Source organism: Lathyrus oleraceus, chromosome 4 (genome assembly GCF_024323335.1).
Source record: "Lathyrus oleraceus cultivar Zhongwan6 chromosome 4, CAAS_Psat_ZW6_1.0, whole genome shotgun sequence".
Lineage (NCBI taxonomy): Eukaryota > Viridiplantae > Streptophyta > Magnoliopsida > Fabales > Fabaceae > Lathyrus > Lathyrus oleraceus.
Genome location: NC_066582.1, coordinates 466,084,415 through 466,108,423, shown reverse-complemented (window position 1 = coordinate 466,108,423; position 24,009 = coordinate 466,084,415). Strand labels below are relative to the sequence as shown.

The following is a 24,009-nucleotide window of genomic DNA, read 5'->3' as shown; positions in this document are numbered from 1 at the left end:
CAAATATCTTACAAAAAGATTTGATTTGATTCAACTTTAAATCTCCATTAAAATTGATTTGATCACACCAAATCTAATCAGACAAATCTACATTAATGCATTGCTAAAAGATAGCAATAAATCTCATTGAGATTCAATTAGAAATCACACTCAAAATAACATCCATCATGACCTACTGACAAGGATCAGATGTTGCACACATGCTGGAACATCTGGTCTCACATGTGTCCTTTCTACACCAAAACATCTTGCACATATGTTGAAACATCAGATTCCACACGCGTCCTTTCTACACCAAGATATCTTGAACACTCCATGTTGTTTTGCATAATACAGTCATTCCAAAAGGAATAACACGCTCCCTTTTTACTGGAGGAGGATATTGATCACATATTATTAAGGGAGTCATTATATTAGTCTGTTTGTACAAAAGGTAGATGGATAATGACATTATGCATGTCTCTTAGTAGGAAGATGGATCCCCTACTACGCAAAGGTAGTTCCCATGTGTCACCCCATAGGGAGGGAACCCTTGTGTCGTCCTAATTTAGGGATTTTCACAAATATAACATTACACATATCATTTCAGATATTCAATCCAGTCTCACTTTAAAATTAATTTTTGATAATTCACTGACTTAAACGTTGGAGTGTCAATCTTGCAGATATATCCTTATATCGCTGCACCATAAATTCAATCTACCTCACCAGATCACTGACTCATCGTATCTGAACTCCATTCCATCACTTCATCACCTATCTCTAGTTCCTAAATGGAACATACACCAACATACACATACAGTACAAAAGTTAACCGATTTTAATTAACTCACAAACTAGTATATCTATACCAGTTTTATCAGTAGACTAAATGAAACAGACTAATTACTATAGAGATTTTATACCTTGACCAAGTCTGTCAAAAAATCCACCGCTAACCGAGACTTATACAAACCGAATCTAACTACATGTCGTTTAACTTTTTGTATTAGATGATTTTTTTTTACTTCAAAGTTGTAAACAGCCTACGAGACAGTGCAAGTTCTTTTTCCCCAAAGCATGTGCTTAATTTCAATTAAATTAAATAAATAAATAGTTAAACACCAAAAAGTTGCCTTTTATGATACATGGTGTGGATATAATTGAAAATTGTAATAGGCCCCTATATAGTTTCTTTGATGCAGCAATCTCGGAACTTGGGAGAACCATAAATGTAATAGCTCACCTAGCATCTGGTGGGATATCGCTGCCAATAGAGGCTAAAACTTTGAATATTTCAAAGGTTCTTAGTATAAAATGATTGTATGCAAAACATGATTTGTGTGGTGCGTGAAAAATATCTAGAAGCTTATGATTAATTAAAAACAATAAACATAGAAACTCATTATTTTCATCACTGGTTCATTGCATCAAATTTTGTATTCCTAAAACCCTCCATATATATATAAAATATATATATATATATATATATATATATATATATATATATATATATATATATATATATATATATATATATATATATATATATATATATATATATATATATATATATATATATATATATATATATATATATATATATATATATATATATATATATATATATATATATTAAAACCTTATATATTGATTAAAAGACTAATCTAATAAGCTAACCAATATTCAAATTTTAATTAATTAAAAGGATTTTTATATTATTTTGAATGTTGATGGTAGTAGTTTCAATAATCTCGACGTCTCGATATTTGATAGATTGATTCAAAATATTGATGATATTTAGATTCACGGTTTTGCATGTAATATTGATTATTTCAACATCTTTTTTTATTGAGTTGATTACTCTCTATAATAAATTGTGGATGACCTGAGAACTTGACATCAAAGATATAATATGTTTTCTGATTTCAGCTCTACTATTCAACTTATCTCAGAATCTATTGTTGTTTGACATCATTATTTCGCGATTCTTCGAAAATATTAAATGGTTTCTTCTTAAGAAATGATGAATTCAACTATTTTATACTCTTAGACAATTCAACTATTTCATATTTTTAGGGAGGAAAATGTTTGTGTTAACTATTAAAAAAATATAAAATTAATAATGATTCAGTGTACTAATCCTTCGCAAAGTCTCTTCTTAGATTTATCAATCGTTTATTAGTTGATACTAGTAAAATTTTATTTTCCTTTTCTTCTTTTACCACTTGTAAGAAAAAGGATAGAAATCAATATTATTAAAATTAATTATTACTATTCAAATTCAAATCCAAAACCCCACACAATTATGTATAAGTTTATTCTCATATATTTAATGTGATATTAACTCTAATAGATTTATTGCATTTAAAAGTTTAAAATATGGAGTCGTCATAAAAGAAGTTGAAATAGTTTGTAAAAAGACTGAAATAGTGTTTTTGAAGAAACTTTTTCTATTAAATAATGAAAAGATGTCTTTTTTTATTTATTTTAAAAGCGACTTTGTGAAACATGTTATGTTTTTTAGTATTTTAAATCGTTTTGGTCAAGACTTTGTCAAACAAGTAACAGCAACCTTTAGAAACAAAGACCTGATCCAGGCTGGCCTACGTTTCTTTTTATTAATTTTCTGGAATGGGCTCCAACGACCCATTTCCATATTTCTTTTAGGATCGTGTTCTACACCCCATGTAGTACAATTTTTTACCTCCTTCCATTTTCTCAACACAAATCCCATAATATCCCACTTTTTAATATATATATTAATATATCCCATTTTTTTAGAAAAATATTTAAAAATAACGAGTCAATGCTATTGGCACATTGTCTTTAATTTTGGAGGACGTTTTAAAACAATTGACACTTTTAGAAGACGTTTTAAAACAGTTGAGGTTTTAACTAATTTTACAAAATATTTAAAAACAAATTATACTACCTCTTTAATTTTATAAGACATCTTATTTTAATAAGAGACGTCAATGACATTAACGACTTCTTTAAAATTTTGCATTGTATTAATGGTATAAAAATGACGAAACATCAATTATTTTAAAGCGTCCTCTAAAATTGAACAGGAAATGCAATTTGTTTAAAATGTCCTCGAGGACAATCTCATATATATATATATATATATATATATATATATATATATATATATATATATATATATATATATATATATATATATATATATATATATATAAATTTAAAGTGAGGGTATATTGAGAAAGTGGACTTAAGGGGTAAAAAAAATCATGTAGTGTTCACTAACTTATGAAAATTGAAAAATGTCATTTTCTATTGTCTGGATTTTGGAATGGAATCCAGATCCATAAAAACAAAACAAACATAATCTTAAAATTATTAAATACAAGTAAAAGAAATATCTAGATTATAAAATTTGGATACAGACAATACATATATTAAAATTTAGACGCACTTCATATATTATAAGAACGTTCAAATTCATTCGAAATGCAAAACAAGTAGTTTAGTCTAAATTTTGAAATCTAAATATTTAATAGTTTTTTTCTTCAATTTGCAGTTTTTTAACCTTAAATTATCTCATAAAATAATTTATCATGAGTTCTTGAATTCATGTTTGTTTTGTCGTTTTTTAGTTTTATGCTTGAAACATATTTTGGGATTTTCAATTGAAGTAATTGTTCGCTTGTTTCCTAATTTAGTTGATCAATTTTTTGCAGTCAAATTGAATGAAGTTGTTCATTGATGATATTTTAGTTTTTTGTTGTATAATATTTTTTTATGAGATCAATTTGAGGAGGTTAAAACCCCTGCAAATTGAAAAAAAAACATCTGCTAAATACTAAAATTCAAAATTCAAAGTAAGTTAATTGTACATTTGATATTTTTTAAGTGCTCTTGAACTCTTTTGTAATATGAGGTGCATTTGAATTTTAACATTTGTATTGTGCGTATCCGGTTTTTCAAATCCAAACCTATGTTTTAATTGTATTTGGCGTAGTTTTGAGATTGAGTTTGTTATGTTTAGTGCGTTCGGATTCCAAAATCTAGATTTCAAGAATGTTTTTCAATTTTCTCGGTGGTGAGAAATATATGGAGTGTATTAAACAATTCACTTTCTTATATATAATTAAATTGAGTTTAATTGGTCATTTTAAGGCCCGTTTGTTTTGCCTTTTTTTAAAATAATTTTTATAGTGTAACATATTTTGATGTAAAAAATTTTTATCAAGAAACTTTTCATAAATGTTTGAAATGAAAATTTGGTTTGAATAATTATTCTTAAAATATTATTTTAGGTATTTCATCATTTTATCGAAAAAAAATTTGGATATCAAAATTTTAAAAATCACTTAATTTTGAAGCTATTTCAAATAGCTTTTCATAAAAATCATTTTTGAAATAGATTTTTTAAAAAAAGCTGTGATTTTGACTATATTTGATCTTCAATAATGTAAGTTTATGTGATAGCATATCAAAATTAGTTTTTTAATTTATAAAAAATAAATTTAGAAAAACTTGTAATATTTTGAAAAACATTTTTGTAAAATCCATTTTTAAAAATAAAAAGAAAAAATTCATTTTTTTAAAGATAAAACAAACTGACCCTTATTTTCTCGGACATCATTCTTTTTCTTTTTCTTTTTCTTTTGACTACTTCACTTCGTATAGATTAATTCAATATTATTTTGTAAATACAATTTATTTGATAACTATAATGACATTAATATCATGTCTAAATTTGAATTTGAATTTTTCATAGAATTATTGCATTAGATATATCATCTCTCTTGAAATTTGAATATTGATTTGTGATAATATCATACTTTAATCCCTTGACATGATACGATGAATCAATTTATTGTAACAAGATTATTAAGCCCAAATAATTAGGTGGTTTAGGGATTTGTCCGACCGATTTCTAAAACACAACTTTGTTAGACAAAATTGTTTGGAATTTAGTGGAATTAGATAAAAAAATTGATTTTTATTTCTGAAAGATAAATATCTCTTTGAAAGTAATATGTTATTCGATATTAATAAAGTTGATTTACCTGCATAAAATATCATTCTCAAAGCTCTTGATGTATTAAAAGACAATTTCTTTTTTAATATAAGAAAACAAGATACTTATTTTTTGTTTCAACCATGGTTATCAAAACATCATCTTTTTAAATATACAATATCTCTGTCCTCAACTTTTAGGGTTGAAGATCAATATAATATATATTGATGGTAAAAATATCATTATAAGCTTAAATCTCGCGTTGTCCGTAGAAGTTACTATTTAAATTTAGAGATTGCAACAAACTTTCATTATTTTTGTCGAAGAATGTTGGTTGAAGAGTGGAAATCTTAATGGTGAATATACCACCGAAAACAAGTTTAATTTATTGCCATATATACATAAGGATTATGATTCTTCCGATTATTGGAGTTGGATATGAAAATTACCTTTTACAACAAGTTTCAATTTTTTTCTAGTGAATCGTGTCTATTTGGCATGAACGTGACTTTATAGATATCCTTGCAAGGTTTACTGAAGTTGATAATGTGAAGTTCTTACATTCTATATAAAATATAGTTAGTGAATTATAACATAGATCCTTTGATTATGTGGAACCCGTGGTGTACAAGAAATAAACTCGTTTCTGAAGAAACACAATCAATAACTATGCCTATTATTGTATCATTTTTTTGTAGTCTCACATATGACAACAAGCGTTAGGTAACTCAATTTCATGTTCCTCTATGCAACTTCCAAGGGAAGTAGGTTCAAAACATGGGGACAATGATGCTTAGATCCTAAATATTGATGGTAGTTCATTAATGAACCCTAAACAAGCAAGTTATGGCGCCTTGGCGCATAACTCAAATGACCAATTTTTGCTTAGTTATTATGGTACTGTGAGCTTGTCAAACACTTTACATGTCAAAATTCAAGCTTTGTTAATAAGGATCAATCTTTTTTATATTGTAGAATTCAAGAAAATCATTTATTTTTCTGACTCCCTCCACATCGTTCGGTTAGTGGAGAAGAAAACACCAAGATTTCATTATTATGCAAATATCTTGGAGCTATTTCAAAGATATCTAATTTAGGATTTAGGCATATTTATCTATCTAATACTTTGAGAAGAAACTCTTTTACAAAATTATTTTTAAATTAGATTCTAATCATAGAGGATCTCTTGCGATGATGATGTGTGTTACTTTGTCTCTCTTCACTGTTGTTAACGGACGTTGTAGGAGTGTCCTTTATTAAAACATGATTTTTCTCTCTCTAGTTTAACAACAAAAAAAAGTCTATAGATACTAAATTTAATTGTGTATTTATTCCTATTAATTCTATTTTTTTGTTTATAGGATGACACTCTGTCATTACATGATTTTAGATAAGCTTTACATTAAATTTCTGTACTTTTTCTACTAATATATTGTGTTTTTGTAGCCTTTTAATCAGATTCCAAAGCATTGTAAAAAAGCTTAATTTGTGTTGAAATCACTCTAATTAGAGAAAAAAAACTACGGTCTTTTAATTATATAAGTTATGGTGATAATAGTGGAACACTATTTAGACACAATAGTTGAGTTGGATGAAAATAACATCTCAAAAAAAAATTCAATGAACGTTCCATAAGTTTTATGAACTAACGTGCCTAGAAAGACACTAAAAAATGTTTCACATTAAGCACATCAACCCGATGCATTATAGAAATAACACGGAGTTTACGTAAACAAAGTCCAGGAAGCACATCGCACATTATGAATGATGCAACATGATTGCACGATACCACTGTTTTATTATTCAATAAAGTTTGATCATAATGCTTTTACTCATTGATGAATTAGTAGATTGATAGCAAATTGTGTTTGAGTACTAACCCTCACGACATCAAAAAAAAATATTTAATAGCGCTTTTTTGGGATTTAATAGTGATTCTAAACGCTATTAAATCCCCCGATATTATAGGTAGGGTAACTTTGATAGCGCTTTTTAGGTGCTATTAAAAATGAAAAGTATAATAGCATTTTCCGTAAAAAGGCTATCATAGCCTAGTTTTGACCTATATCTTTAATAGCGCTTTTCAGAAATGATTCCCACTATAATATCATTTCCACAATATTGGAATTAAAATAGTTCAATATCTATATTTTGTGTCATATAAACTCGATATTTTTAAAAAATTCAAAAAAGAGAGAGATGAAAAAAAATGGAAACATTGATGAAAGAAACATACCATGATAAGTTCCTTAACGTGAGTGGTTGTGAATGACATTTTGGAATCACCATCCTCCTTCAAATTCAACACACAAACATTCCACAACATCCTCCACTATGGTCCATATGGGCTCCATATGATACCAGCGGGGGAATGTCATAGTTGGTAAAAACGGTGTCGCGCTCTTTTAGAACCGCATCATGAAGTTTGAGTTTATGAAGGAAAACCATAGAAGTCCATTGAATTAACTAGAGCCGAAAAAGGATTAGTATATATGAACCCTGCCACAAATAATCTTCTTGACCATTAATTCAACTGGATTTGATTGGATGCCTTCTGAATTTTCACGATTTTCTATGATTTAAGGACCACATACCAAGATTAACATAGACATCATCACTGACATTAGCATAAAATTCATCATCCCACTTGTCCATAGCATAAATGAAGAACCTTATTTTTTTTCACTCTCTTAAACTGCCTCACTTGATCATCATGTGAAGAAAATGATAAAGTTAATGCTAGGGTATTAAATTGTGATAGAAATCAAAAGAACTGAGAAAAAAAACTTAATTGTATTATATCTAAATTGATGGAAATCAAGAACAAATAAACTCTAATTTACAAATAGTGGGAGCAACTTAAAATTACAACAATGAAGAAAAATAGAAAATATAGAGACCTATTGAGACCAACTTCACTCTGTCTTGCCTACCCCTTTTGACCAATCATATGAATTCAATCTTGAGCTTGCAATTCAACTTGTAGGTTCCTGATACAATCACAATTCTAAACAAATCATCAATTAACATCAATGCATACTGAAAAACACGTCGTAAATTAGAAGCCATTTAACATAGCAAGTCGAAAAATACTGGTCACTATGATTTGGAATGACAACATAAGTAACTTTTTGAAATATGTGTGGGTCCGATGATTTAGATGAATTTAAATTTGATTTCATCAAGTATGAATCTTTCTGTAGTGTTAGCGGTGAAGAGGACCTTCGAGGACTGCCGACATAAATGAACATAGAAGGTGGAAGGACGTCAGAGACACCATGGAGGGTATCGCTGATGCAAATCAATAGATTTTGTGAAATGGTTTTTAGATTTTCAATCGATTTCAATAATCAAATCAAATCAATCAATTTCTGAATTTTGGGTTCAAACAAATTTTAGGGTTTTAATGAAATTTTGGGATTTTTGAGTTTCATGCTCAATCAATTTCTGTTAAGAGTTTCTGATTTTTTGAATGAAGGCTGAATTTGAGAAAGACAAGAAGACATATGTTTTGGACATAGAAAAGAATATAGGGTGGTTCAAGTGATTTCGTTTGAGAAGAATAGGGGTTTCCGAATTTTGGGAATGAAAATGATGAATTCAACAAGAGAAGAAGGTAAAAACAATGGGGGAACAATTCTGAATTCTCTGAACGTTTGGTGAAGGATTGTATAAAGGAAGAAGTTTTGAAAATTAAGCAGCTTAAGAGAAGAATAATTTCAAAAGAATAAGATTGATATTGATCTTTTTTACGAAAAAAAGAATTAATATTTTTTTAAAATCTATTAAAATCTTATAATATCGCTTTATTAAAGCGCTAATATAAAATGTACATCTATAATAGTAATTATTCCAACGCATTAAAAAATATTTCTTTTACCAGCACTTATTAATACTGATTTGTAAAAAGCACTATTACAAGACGAGAGACATAATAACGCTCGATATACAAGCGCTATCATAAGTGTCTTTTTGAAAATTTTAATAACCCTTTACGAAAAAGCGTTGTTAAATTAAACGCTATTGTAAACTAAAATTGTAGTAATGCCTTGATTATTAAATTGCAACTATTCCTTAAGACATTGAAAGATCATAAATTGACGAAGAGAGTTATAAATTATGCACAACTATTTTATTAAATAACTGTGATAATTTAAAAAGTCATAATAGGTGTCAAACAAAACTACCACATAAGGGTAAACAACAAAGGATCAAAATGAGTGGGGGTGGGGGGCTAATAGTCTTTCTCATTAGATTTTTACAATCCTCTTTGTTTTTACCTTTTAAATTGATGATTTTCTCTATCAAACATATTGTCTATGGACCGTTCTTTTGATTAATATTTACATTTGCTCTAAAAATAAGTAAAATTAATATTGCTTATTGGAATTATAACAATCCAAATAGATACAATTCTATTAAGATATACTATATGACAACCTTTTGGTTTATTTAAAAAAAAAAAACATCAATCTGAAATAAACTTCTAGTATAAACATGAATATATTAAGGTGTGTCACGATTAATCATTAAAATATTTTTTGTCAAATGCTTCTTGCATTCCTTTATGTTTGACCTTTATAACGACATGCTGTTTTTTTTTATTGTTTATGTTTCAAAATAGTCATTTAAGTTACACATGTTAAATATAGTTATTAAAATTAAATATTTGTAACTAAAAGATCTTTTAAGTTATTATTGGGTTGTAAATAGTACCCATGTAGATTCAATAAAATTTTCATAAAGGAAGATTTCAAAATAAAAACAATGACTAAATCCTTACATACGTCAAACATAAATAAAACGATTTCTCAACATTTTATTAACCAGTGTTAATTTTGATGCATTTAATAATTTTTTAATTATATTATACCTAACATACTTTTTCTAAAAAAATGAATGGACAATTCTATCAAAATGACTATAAAAAAATTATAATTTATGCCTACTTATTTTTCTAGAATAAATACGGTAACAAGTTCTTTCAAATATACATACCGAATAAAATATCTCAATTGATACATCTTAATTGAGTTAGATGAGTGTAATTTAGTAGTTCATGATTTAATTGATGTTATCATTATTTCTTTATTTTTCTCATAATTTATAAATATAAATAAATTATTGGTACTTACATATCAATGATTAGAAAAACCTTTTCAAATATATTTAATAATTTTAAATTATAACTTGATAAATACTTTTTTAGAACATAAATGACTTATGGCGATGTGTGGCAAACGAGTATACTCATCCCGTTTAGATCCGTCCTTCAAAAACCCGCAAAAGAAAATAGGAACGAGATGAATATATTTAAGGATGTGGGCCTAAAATCTTAGTCTGCTCCGAAAAAAAAGAGAGGGAGGGGCGGGTGACCCGCGGATATTGTGACTTTTAAACCTAAAAATACAAAAATTTATGTTAATACTCATGTCCGCAAAAATCTGCATAAAAAATAAAACGTGACGGAACAGATGCATTAAAGAGTGCGGATCTAAAACTATGATCCCACACTAAAGTGCAGAAAAAAAAGCTCATTTTGCCACTCATACTTCGGACCAATAAATCCATATATAGTTATTTAAGTTTGTTATTTAAATTTTTTATGAAATGGGTTATTTTATTTAATAATTCTTAAAAAAATATATGAAATGAGTTATTCTACTTACTACTTTAATAAAACATTGAATTTAACCAATCTAACAATCAAATAAAATAAAACGTTTTTAATTTAAATTTCCTTAAAATTTCAAACTATTTTGATATTTAATTCATTATATAATTTCAATTAATTTCACATAATAGCTTTTTAAAAATAAAAACAAAAGTTGTGTAAAAAGTATATAAATACTAATCATTAGATTGTATAGCTACAAATAGGGCTGGACAACGGGCCGGGTTGGGCGGTTTCGGGCCCAAAAGCCTCACCCATCCCAACCCGCGGTTAAGCCATATAAGCCCATTTTCGCCCATTTTTGTAATCGGTTTGGACGGGTTGGGTTAGGAAGGGTTGCGGGTTATGCAATCGGTTTAATCGGTTTTATTGGGTTGATATTATTTTGAGCCCAATAATACATTTTGATAATATTTTGAGCTACAAATTACTACAATTTAGATTCAAAATAAATTCAAAGTATCAAAAACTTCAATCCAAAATAACAACTGTTATGCTACTTCCACACAGACCTTAAAAAGAAATTAATAAATTGCAACCACTGTATCATATACAAAAACTCAAAATACATGAGAAACAAGAGAACTTTTGAAAGTATATCAAACAGTTGACTGTCCATATTACATCTGCACATGGTTGGTTCATTCAGATGTCTCATTGAAAAAGTAAAAGAGGATGAAGCATCCATTGACGCTTGACGAAAGAGTTCTTCAATAGCTCGAGGAATAATCCCTAACTGCTCATTTGTACCATCCTAAAATTAATCATATACAATCAGAAACCACAACATACATTGGATAACATTAATTAGCAGATGAACACAATTTTGACATCACTGACCATGGTGAATGTCTTGCCTGTGCCGGTTTGACCATAAGCGAAAATGCACACATTGTGCCCGTCCATTGCAGATCTTAGAATTGGCTCCACTTCAACAAAAACACTTTCTGCAGATGTTCATACAATGGTAAACACAGTAAAATTTGGTACAAATATCAAATAATTAAAATTAGGTAACACAACAAAATGGAATTTGATAGAGTACTAACCTTGAGTTGTATCTTGATGAAAAACCTTATCAAACGCATACTCTTTCCTTGTCCCACCAAACTTAACTCGAACTCTCTCTGATTCAGCTGATACAGGTTCATAATTTCTTCTCTTCTCTTTCGAAAGATTCGGTCGAATCCTACAAAACACTTAATGCTCCCTGAATAACAAAATGAAAATTTTCAACCCTCTAATAAAAATAACATATTAACATATAATAGAAACCCCAATTAAGACTCTACCTTTGATATCCAATATCTTACTCAATGCTTGTCTCCTCTTTCCATCCACTACTCTCTGCTTCAGCCTCAGTTCCTCAACCTCTCCTGCATAAAACAAAACAAAATCAGCAACATTTATTTCACTTTCACATATTTAATTCAACAAAAACCAAAAAAGGAAATAAAAATATTTCTAATTTATCTATACTTTGTAAATTGGATATCAAGTGTTGAATCTCGTTGTTTTGTTTCTCAGGAACAACAGCCACATCAGTGTAAACTTTTGAAACCGGTAATAACCCTTCAACTAAATCAGAGTTTGAAACCTGAGTTTCAGTTTCTGAAGGCAGCAGCTGAGTCTGGTCTTCTCCATTAGAAAGCAACATATTTCCACTCACAAGTAAGACAATTCTTGTTGAGTTTAAGATAATAGTCATGCGTTCAACTAGTTATGCTTTTGTAACGGATTTGTAACGACTTACAGCTTCCATAAGTTGCTTCACTTCAGTCTCGGACAGTCTTGATCCAATTCGAGCCAAACCTGTAATGGAGAAATACCCCAAAAAGATAAGCCAGAACATGTAACTCATAGAATGTTCAGAGTACTCATGCACATGATGAAAAACAAAACATGCTGTAATCATTTAAGATTCCAGAATGACAGCAGTATCCGTAAAGTTTACGTTCAATATGCCAGTTTTTTTTATGCCAACACAATAGACTGGTCTGAATGTGTTAATCTTTGGTGCATGTTTATACCAAAGAAAACTATACGAGAAAAGAGAATTAAGAAGGCTTATAATCTTTGAAACAACCTGCTTAAATTTATCAATAATTGCAGTTGTGCATAGAGTAATAACTAACAAATTAATTCTTTAGACATAAATTTGGCAGGCAAATTGTGGTGGCACTAATGTGGAATCAGCACTAAAACCATGTATTTGATTTGTGTCAAATCACAATCTCTAATGGTAAAAATTAATATACATTTAATATGTCTGGATAACTGTTTTACTAATTGTTAATATCAATTCGAAAAAATAATGGATTATGTTGAATTATGTTTCCACTTTCAATGATCAGTTTGCTTAGTCATGTGTTAGAGCAGCACAGCAGCAGCCAAAACCCAGAACTTAAGTTCTCGTTTGAAATGACAAAATATAAAACAAGACACTATCATAATGCAATTATATAATCAGATGCAAAACATATCAATAGAAGAAACCTAATGACTCTATTCATTCTAGAAACATGATTAGATAAATTGTGTAAAGTATTGATGTGTACTCAATAAGATTCATCAGTAAGACTTCTAAACCAAATTGTGTTCTAACTTTCTTAAAAGTATGTATCAGATGCAAAACCTATCAATCAGAAGAAAACTAATGACTATTCATTCTAGAAACAGAATTAGATGCTGTGTGAAGTATTGGTGTTTACTCAATAAGATTCATCAGAGTAATGACTTCTAAACAAAAATAGTGTCGTAGCTTTCTTAAAAGTACCGTACATGATCAATATATGGGGGGATATATGTGCATTCCTGCATTAAGAGTTTAACACGCAAGATGCATCAGAAGACAGATATATGTGCATTCATGAATTAGGAGCTTAACACATAAGTTGCATCAGAAGACAAATATGTGTGCATTCATGCATTAGGAGTTTAACACATAAGATGCATCAGAACAGATGTGTGCATTCATGCATTAGGAGTTCAACACATAAGATGCATCAGAAGACAGATGTGCATTCACGAATTAGGAGTTTAACACATAAGATGCAATAACTAAGATGTGCATCTGCCAGAGACAGTGTGCACATTATCAACTAAGTTGCTTGCAGAATGAACTCATAACAGAAACAACACCATCTGAGAAAACAAATGTGCAGCAACCAAAAGAGAATTAAGCACCCTTCAACAGCATTAAGAACAAAAAAAAATAGATTTGGCGTGAATGACTAAGCGAACCTGTAATGTGAATGGTTTTATTAAGTTCTGTTTCCTTAGCTTTCTGAACTGCAATTTCTTCCCTTAGCTTAGCCATTCTTTCTCTTTTTCTCACCTGCGTTTTTTTCAATATTATGAATATTCTCTTCACAAGAAGAATAAGATATTAATTAAGTACTTTCAAAAACCAAAACAACAATTTTTTACCTGATCTGTTATTTCCATTCCCATATAGTTTACTCCAATTGTTTCTCCTGTTTTGCTAAACACAGGTTCTACATATATCAAAAATGTCTTAGCTCCAAATTGTTCCTGCATGGCCTCAAAATGTTCTATTGACACAATTAGCAATACTTCATATAACTAATGGACAACCGACCATGACATTACCAACTTCAATTCATAATTAATTAGTAGTAAATCCAACTAAAAAACCACATAGATAATTAATACAATAATATATTGTTTGATGCATACCAAAATTTGGCTAGCTTGAATATCTTCAAAATCCACGGGACAAAATATATATTATTTGACCATTGAGTAGTCACAAAATATAAGTCACATATGACTTCAAAAAACATAGTTGAACTGAAAAATTAAACAAGAAAAATATTAAGCTTTAAAAAGGAATAAAGTAATAAATAAATCAAATTAATAAAGTAAATATACCTCCATATTTTTCAAGCACAACCAGAAGGTTGTGGCTGAGACGGTAAAGATCCTCTTCTTGCTGTAGAAGAAATTTCTTCAAATTCTAAAATAATGAAATAAACATTTTTTTAGAAATATATAACAATTATGAAATAAAGATATAACATTTTTAAAAATAATTTTACCTGCTATAATATCTTCAGAAAGCTCAAAATCTTCCATGAGGTTCAAGTCTTTGAAATAGGTAAAAGACGGCTTTAACCAATTCTGGGTGCAAATTAATGCCTCTTCCATTTCAGGTTTTAGGGAGCTCCTATAAGTTTCTAAGACTCTCCCTCCCGTACTAAAGGCACTTTCTGATGCAATTGTAGACACTGGTGTGGCAAAAATATCTTTAGCTATTGTAGATAAAATAGGATATTGTGTTGAATTGTGTTTCCACCACACAAGAAGGTCAAATTTAGGATCCCTTTTGACACACTTACTAGAGTAAAAACCCTCAAGCTCATTTTGTTGATCAATCGAGTCTTGTTCCTCTAAATGTTGCTCAAAAGCATCGGCTCTAGCCATTAGTGAAGGACGACCAACTGTTGTTTCATCATTGGAAACATTGTTTTCACCATTACCAAGAGGTTGTCTATTATGATTTTGGTCATAAGCTTGCTTATACCAATCATACAATTTTTATAAGCTCTCTTTTATAGATTTGATCAACCTGGTAGCAAACACAGATCTGACTCCATACATATCCTTAAAAGTCCACTCAATATAACTCAACTTGTATCTTGGATCCAAAATGATTCCAAAATAAATCAACTTGTTCATCTTAGTAGCACACCCCCAATATCTATTATACTTTTCCATCATGTCCCCACCCACACTTGCAAAAACACCATTCAAGTTCATAGTAGCTTGCTTCAGCTCACAATAGATCGCAGACACTTGGTGAAAAGCACTATGCAAACTCACACTTTGAGAGGTGGAAAAAACATTAGTTGCTTCATAGAATAACTTTAAAAAAGAGATGAAAGCTCTAACAATGTCCCAATCATCACTACTAGGAGGACTACCTTTTCCAAAGAACTCCATATAGCTCGACTCTTCATACTCAAGCTTATCAAAAGCAGCTTGAAACTTCTCTGCAACCTCAAGCATCAAATATGTCGCGTTCCAACGAGTTGAAACATCGAGACATACTAGTTTTTTACAAGTTATTCCAGCAAATTCAATGCACTCTTTAAACTTGGCTGCCCTATGAGGTGAGGACTTGACAAATCTAACAGCATCCCTAACACTAGTAATAGACAAATGCTTATCTTTCAAACCCTCATTTACCACCAAATTCAATATGTGAGCAGCGCACCTCATATGAAAACATTTTCCATCCCCCATCATATTCATAGTTGATATTTTTCTATGCAAATATGCTACAGCTACATCATTTGAAGTTGCATTATCAACAGTTATGGTAGACACATTCCTAATTCCCCAATCCTTTAACACCTCTTCAATCTTCCTACCTACCGTATCACCCTTGTGGTTTGGAATAACTATGAAGCTTATAATTCTCTTTTGATAGTTCCATTCGTTATCCACAAAGTGTGCCGTAAGGGTTAAGTAGTTTTGATTTTGGATAGAAGTCCAACAATCAGTAGTAAGTGCTACTCTATTGCAGTCAGACTTAAAGAAGGCTTTTAGTTTTTGTTTCTCATCCAAATGTAGCTGAAAACAGTCTCTAGCTACTGTACGCCTAGATGGGAGAGTAAACTGGGGCTGAATTACTTTAGAATAGTACTTAAAACCTTCCCCCTCAACTGCACTAAATGGTTGTTCATCTAGAACCACAAAAATTGACAAAGCTTTTCTACAAGCTTGCTTGTCAAATTTGGAGCTAACATGACCCAAACTAGATCCTTCTGCAGAGGGGTATGTCAGAATAGTTTGGGTGGGATCAATGGTTCTAGGCTTCTTTGCACATTTTAGAATATGATGGTTCATGTTGGTGGTGCCATGAGTCCTAGGGTCACATAGGTATTTTTTGTGGCAGTGTTTACAAGATGCAGTTGGTGTATCAACTAAGTCATCTGGTAATCTAATAAAGTGCTCCCAACAAGCAGATGATTGCCTAGAACCACTTGCACTAGCTTTCCTCTTCTTTGTAGGTTGGGTATTAACTAATTCTGCTCCAACAACTTCAGTTGTTGCTGTTGAACCAACTTCATTCATGACATATTCAATAGGTATAGTTTGATTAGGCTGACCCATCACTGAAAAATGACGGAGCCATAATCAACATAATTGAAGGAAAAGCAGGTTGCAAAATTTAAAATAGAAATCAAGTAAAAATTGGCTATTTGAAAAAAGTCATTAACAGATAAAATAACATGAAAATAGATGATAGCTATTTGAGTTGAAAATAAAATGCACTGAATTTCTACAATGACTTAAGAATGTTTGGATAACTTACTTCAGCTTATTAACCAACATAATTTACTTTTAATTATAAGTTCAACAAGATAATTTGTAAAAACAATTTGAAAGGTCCTAAGAAAAGCACTTAAAGTATGAAAAAAAGCAATAAATGGTGCAAGCTCTTACTTGTTTTCTGCTTTAGACAAGTCATAATCAGAAACAACACCAACCTGCAGAGAATAAAGAACAATTCAGAATAATGCGTATAAAACTCCAAAAATCCAATCAAAATAATGCGTATAAAACTCCAAAAATCGTCAACCACATGAAATTCATAGGTACGTTACGATGCGTTTCCGAGCATCATCCGAAAAACCTCATACTCCCCCGTATATAAAAACCTAGGCTGGTTAAGGTGCTTTAAATTCGGTGTGCCATTAAAGTTTTGGAAAATTTCACCACTAAGCCGATTCTCCGACAAATCAAGATAAACTAAATGATACCCAATTGTAGTAGTTTACCTGAGAAATGTGACCTTGAAATTGGTTTCTGCTAAGGTCCAAAACCTCCAACTTTAACACAAAAACATCTGTAACAGAACCCTGAAATGAATTTCCTGATATGTTAAGACTCACAATAGATTTCAACCCTGAAAAATCTGAGACACCACCAAAGATATCATTCTCTGCAAGGTTCAATGTCCTAAGATTAGGAAAAGCATCACCAAAACCATGTGGAAGTGTTCCATTCAACTGATTTGCCGAAAGATCAATTGAAACTAAAGCGAAACGGTGATTGAATACATAAAAATTGAATACATACTCCACCGTATATAAAAACCTAGGCTGGTGAACGGTGATTGAATACATACCGGAACGGAATTAGCGGTGAGTGTGTTGGCGGAAAAGAGCGGCGAGCCACGAAGCGTTGGAAGATGAGCTGAGGTGTGGAAGCAGCGGAAACCGAAAGCGGCGCGTGGATTGAAAATTGGACGGTGAGTGGTGAGAGTTGAAGGTGGTGGGTGGTGAATGATGGTGGTGGAACGATGTTGAGAATTGAAGCTAGAATATTTTCATGGAGGTGCGGCTGTGAGTGACAGAACAAAAAATGCTTACTGGTATTGGATGTGAGTGAGAGAACAGAATGAACTTTGCCTGCTGGAAAACCCTAGGAGGGTATCTCAATTGGGCGGGTTTGGGTATCCGCGGTTCATAATTTTGAACCCGACCCGCCCATATAAACCCAATTGAAACTGCTATATTTTAATCACTGATCCGGTAGACCGTTTGAACCCGCCCATTTCGGTTTTCTTTTTCGGTTACCGGCGGATTTGGCCGGGTGAACGGTTCTTGTCCACCCCTAGCTACAAATGTTAAATTCACTTAAAACTGCGTGTTTGATCATTAATATTATGTAATATAATAATAGTACTCAACAATTAAATAATAATTAAATTAAGTATTTATAATTAACTATTAAATGAAGTAATCGTTAAGAGTTAATATTTGAGTGAACAAAGATCCCTATAAAGTATAAAATCCAAATTTTCAGTCAAGAATAACTCTTAAAAGAAAAATATATTCTTTAGAAGTACGCACAATAAATAGAATATACCCAAACTGATTTTCTACAAAGATATAAAAACATCCTATACATAGTATGATATGTGATACTCCTAAACAAACCTATGTGTGACCATATGTTGACGTTTCACCCGGAGTACGACCTTCCCAACCATAAAATGTTGCTTCCCATGCAAAATATACCCAGCTACCATCCTTTTCCCATGCTTTCTATCTATTTTAAATTTAAAAAACCGTTCCAACTAATATTAAAATAACCGAACCATTATATTTAATTACTGAATCCATCATATTGCATAAAACGGTTCAGTTTGATTCGAGTAAAATTTTAGTATGATTTGATTCAATTTAATTTGATTTTTTTATTAAATTATATCATGAATAATCTTATATAAAATACGTGTTTAAACTTGCGACATCTTATTTATTTATTTTTAAAAAGATGAATTTCAACCGTTAAATTATTCTATTTGATCTTAAAAATGAATATATTCCTCAAACTGATTTTCTACAGAGATATAAAAACATCCTATACATAGTATGATATGTGTGTTCAACTTATACTCCTAATCAACCTATGTGTGACCATATGTTGACGTTTCACCTGGAGTACGACCTTCCCAACCATAAAAGAATAACCAATATGAAATGTTGCTTCCCATGCAAAATATACCTAGCTACCACCCTTTTCCCATGCTTTCCATCTATATTAAATTTCAAATATCACTATATATTTAATTAGGTCAGTTTGTTTTTTTTCTCATTAAAATAAAATTCATGTTGAACTTTTGATGATAAAGATTTTCCATAAAGCTTTGCATGGGAAATATACGTAGATATATTTTTTAGAATTCTTTATTGTCAGTATCTATATTACTTTTAATAAAGTGATTTTTTTCTTTGAAAATAATATCCATTTTGCTTTTGGCCATATTATATATATGCCAGATCAAATAGCCAGTTTATATATTACTTTCAGTAAAATAATTTTTTTTCTTTTGTATGCTAGATCAAACAGAATCTTTTTCTCTTTCTGAAACCCCACAACTAAATCATTTATTTTCTTTTGTTTTGTCAAAGTAAAATATTTTTATTTAATTTGTTTTTTTCCCGTTAAATTAATGATAGATTTCACATTTTATATGTCTATAATTTTCATATTTTTTTATTCTCATTCATATATATATATATATATATATATATATATATATATATATATATATATATATATATATATATATATATATATATATATATATATATATATATATATATATATATATATATATATTAGAGAGTTCAAAAATCACCATAAACATTACATCTTTTAAAAATTTATAACAACACATAACCCTCCAAAACATTAAAATAACGAGGGTATGAATTATTTTTCTTATATATTTAATATTTCTTCTATTTTTAATCGGCGTGAAACTTAGTCATCCACGTCCTTAATCTTGATTCATATTAGAATCTCATTTCACTCCCTGTCAAATTTAACCATAACTGCGATACCAATTACTATAATAACAATATATATATAAAAGAATAAAGAGAAACAAAATTAAAAAATAATAAGTGTGATTGATCTTTATTAACGTAATTTAGTTAATATATATAGAGGAGTTAGAGTTCTTTTTTTATCAAAAAAAATTAGCGTTGGTTAAGGTTACAATATTTAAAACAATATACATAATACTAGAAATTAGTTTACAATATATATCGAAGTCCTCACATCTCATTTATATATAAAAATAATTTCTATAATATAAATCATATTTAACCTAATATATATATATATATATATATATATATATATATATATATATATATATATATATATATATATATATATATATATATATATATATATATATATATATATATATATATATATATATATATATATATATATATATATATATATATATATATATATATATATAATTACAAAAATAAAGTTAACTATACATATAATAATAGGTTATTATAAAAGACAAAAAGGAAATTAATATATTGTGCTATTGTCTGCCACCTTTAGTTACACATCTAATTGAGTGTGAATTTCAGCACTAAAATCTTTGAAAAAAAGAAAGAAAAGAAATTACTTTTCACATCAAAACACCAATTTCCATTATTGTGCTTAACAATAATAATATAAAATTTACCTAAGAATATTTGAATAGATGGTAATAGTTTCTTTCACCTTATTCATAGGTTATGTATTCGATCTATCTTTAGTCAAACAGAAGTGTTAAATTTCTCAAGTGTTTCATAATTTAAGTCATCTTTATTTTTAGAAATTAATTTTTGCAATTGCACACATATGATATTTGATTTATATAAAAATTAACATTTTACATTTTCTTTTCTATTGAATATTTTTTAATTGTTATTATTTAATTCATTTTTAGTGAAACATATTGAAGTCTAAGTTGAGATAGGTGCGTTAGTGAAAGAAATTCTAACAAACTCACTATCTCCCTCTCTCTCTCTCACTCTTATTCTTTCCCTTTCATTTGGGCACTGTGTCACATTACTAACTACCCTAACAGCTAATGTTTCAATTTGTCAATTGGAGTAATAATTTTTTTCTGAGTTGAAAGTTCAATTAGTGGCGGCAGATTTATATACATATCCTATTTGATAAATTATTTATATACATATTCTTATTCAAAACGACACTATTATAAATATTATAAGATCACAAATATCTTCACTGTAACAACTTATTGTTACTGTTTTTGTCGTATAGTTTTCAATTCTAGGTTGTCGGAGATATCAATGATGTTCTTTGTTTTCTAATTAATTAACATGGAAAGGTAGAACTATATATTGGTTGAGAAACTTTTTCAAAAATTGATTTCAATCTTTATAAAATTAATGAAGGATTCCGCACCTAATTAAAATGGTGCACTAAAGTTTTTTTAATGATTATTGATTACACAATTCAACCTCAAGTACTAGTTGGAACCATGTTTCTGTAATGTAATTTGACGAATTAATAACACGGTTAGGGAAGCCATTGGAGGCATTATGAAAAATAATATAATAGTATATGTTTGGTGGTGAATAATTTTTTTAATTAATTACTATGTTCTTTTCTTCATTTTATAAAAGTTCAATTTATTCTTGATGTTGTGACATTTTTATTTTATCGTTGTATAAAGTTTGAATTTGCTACGTAACTACCAACAAATTAAGTATTCCAATATCACTAGTGTATATATAAAATAATTTGATGGCATGATATATATATATATATATATATATATATATATATATATATATATATATATATATATATATATATATATATATATATATATATATATATATATATATATATATATATATATATATATATATATATATATATATATATATAAAGAGACATAGACAAGAAATATGACGACCAATGTAAGTGCCGGTTAGTAACTAAAAGTGGTTGTTCCATCGTCAATCAGCAAAAATTAATGATTAGAGGCAGGGAATTTAGAGAAGGATGAAAATGATTAGTGTTGTGACCTATGTGACTTTTCCTAACTAAATGCATTTTCTTTCAAAATTGATGACGTTTAGAAGAAAGTGAACTACAACTAGAGCATAATAACGTGTCTTTGTGTGGGTGTAAGTAAAAATCATTTGTAATTATAGTAATTCAATTACTTGAAAAATCATCTCATGGTTTGAAATATATACTATCGATAATTTGTTACCTTTGATATGCATAACAATTCTAAGAAGGGATAAAAGAAGGAGTTTACATTAAATAGTTGATAATTAATGAAAATTTTAATCGGATTTCTATGATATGAATGTTAAGTTATGATTAAGAAGAAATGTGGTGTATTTACTAGTGAGTAGCTGTGACATTTTCAATGGTTCTCTCAACCAAGCCATTGCCGATCTTTTTTGCTTCATGGCAAACTTTTAGGATTTTTATTTTGTTAAGGAGAATTATAAGTTGGTGAATTTTAGAGGAAAATGATGGTTTAAAAACAGTTGGCTAACCGGAGAGTCGCACGAAAATTATCCATGATTATTGAGTTTATGATATTATAGTTTAATGGGTAGAATTAGGAAGAAGAAAATTAGATTGGTTACTTCAAACCTTCTTGATTTTCAGATGATTCAAGAATAAATCTTGAGGTGGTGGGGTAGGGGATTATAACCCCCTACATTTTGTTAATGTGTACTCCAAGTGCATGTTAGCTAAGTAAATAAGGTTGGGTGTGTGATATAGGATTCCAACTTGATGTTTTGTGACGTTATAAATTATTGAAATTTTCAATTTTCCCTTATAATTTTTTATGTCCATGTCCTAGGAAGGTAGTTTACCTAGGTTCAATCTAATGGTCGGGTGATCAGTCGCTTAGACGGTGTGTTAGTAACAAATGGTTAGATGGAGAAGTGAGGGCCGACCAGTTAATGAGCCATTCCCTAAAAATATCTTCGATCATTGTTCGATCATTCTTAAGCATTCTATGCAACTATAAGGGGCAAAATCTTTATGTTCGACAATTTTTGTCTTAACAACAACTCTCATTCAGAGGTTGTAGCCTAAAGTTGGGATGTCGTCGCCCTTGAGGTTGGATGGTATGTGTTGTTGAAGATAAAGTGAAGGGTTTTCAGGTTATTATAAAGTTTTGGAGCAATAAGGTATATTGAAACATATACCTAAAAATTGATAGAGCAATGAGCGAGACCGGGGAGTTGAACTCATAATGAAGAAAATAGGACTCTTCCTGTTGAATAGGTTTTCACTAAGAGTAGCGCGTCCACTAACTCATTGGTTCTCTTTAAGAGTAAATATTCCTGAAATTTCAAAAGAGATATATAGAGATGACTTAAAGTATAAGTACAAACATTGGCTTTTTCCACTCGTGGGTTAAGAGACGAGTCAGGAAGAAAACCACTGACCCCTTCCAATGGGGGGGGGGGGGGGGGGGAGTGGACTTGGTTGGAATGTTAGGAAACTACGCAAAATTTCCTCATATTATCAGATTTGTGGAAGAAAAAATTAACGCGGAAGCACACAAACTTAATGAAAATAAAATATATAAATTCATTAACCTCTCCTCACATGAAAATTTCACAACTCAATTACACTAAAAGAATTTATTGAAATTATGTTCTGATGATTACAAATGAAAGATACAAGGCTTTTATAGCCAATAAAACAAGAAAGATGAATGGTTATTATTTAACATCTCCTCAAAGTTCTCATAACCACTATTGTTTCTTTTTACTATTATTTTTCTTGTTTCTCCTTCATACTCTCTTTATCTCTCTTTTATTTTGACCAACAATCTCCCACTTGAAGAGTGATTTTAATCAGTCTTGACACCTTGGTCAAACAACAACGTTTATCAATTTATTATTCTAGCAGGCCAACTGAAGAAGAGCACAACTTCAGTTTATCAATTGTCACCACCTTTGTTAACATGTCAGCTGGATTCTCACTTCCTTGTATCTTGCTCAATGTTAGTACC

General features: G+C 29.6%; 2 protein-coding genes and 1 long non-coding RNA gene across 4 annotated transcripts; all 3 read right to left on the bottom strand.

The window, feature by feature from the left end:
• Positions 1-11,499: 11,499 nt before the first annotated feature.
• On the bottom strand, positions 11,500-12,351 carry LOC127137983 (uncharacterized). The gene is made up of 4 exons (XM_051064390.1): positions 12,123-12,351; positions 11,936-12,019; positions 11,693-11,853; positions 11,500-11,590 (listed from the first exon to the last, which is right to left on the bottom strand). Exons 1-4 carry the CDS (start codon positions 12,349-12,351, stop codon positions 11,558-11,560), a joined length of 507 nt encoding a protein of 168 aa, XP_050920347.1. The 3' UTR covers positions 11,500-11,557.
• Positions 12,352-13,885: 1,534 nt separating this feature from the next.
• On the bottom strand, positions 13,886-14,842 carry LOC127076135 (uncharacterized). 2 transcript variants are annotated; one of them, XR_007786765.1, is made up of 5 exons: positions 14,705-14,838; positions 14,538-14,622; positions 14,343-14,456; positions 14,073-14,197; positions 13,886-13,980 (listed from the first exon to the last, which is right to left on the bottom strand). It is a non-coding gene; the product is annotated as an uncharacterized LOC127076135 (long non-coding RNA). The 2 variants fall into 2 exon arrangements; XR_007786764.1 differs by having other exon boundaries at positions 14,073-14,456; positions 14,705-14,842.
• Positions 14,843-15,203: 361 nt separating this feature from the next.
• LOC127137982 (zinc finger BED domain-containing protein RICESLEEPER 2-like) lies at positions 15,204-16,517 on the bottom strand. Its single transcript, XM_051064389.1, has one exon. The coding sequence runs from the start codon at positions 16,515-16,517 to the stop codon at positions 15,204-15,206; it is 1,314 nt and encodes a 437-aa protein (XP_050920346.1).
• Between the last annotated feature and the right edge of the window lie 7,492 nt (positions 16,518-24,009).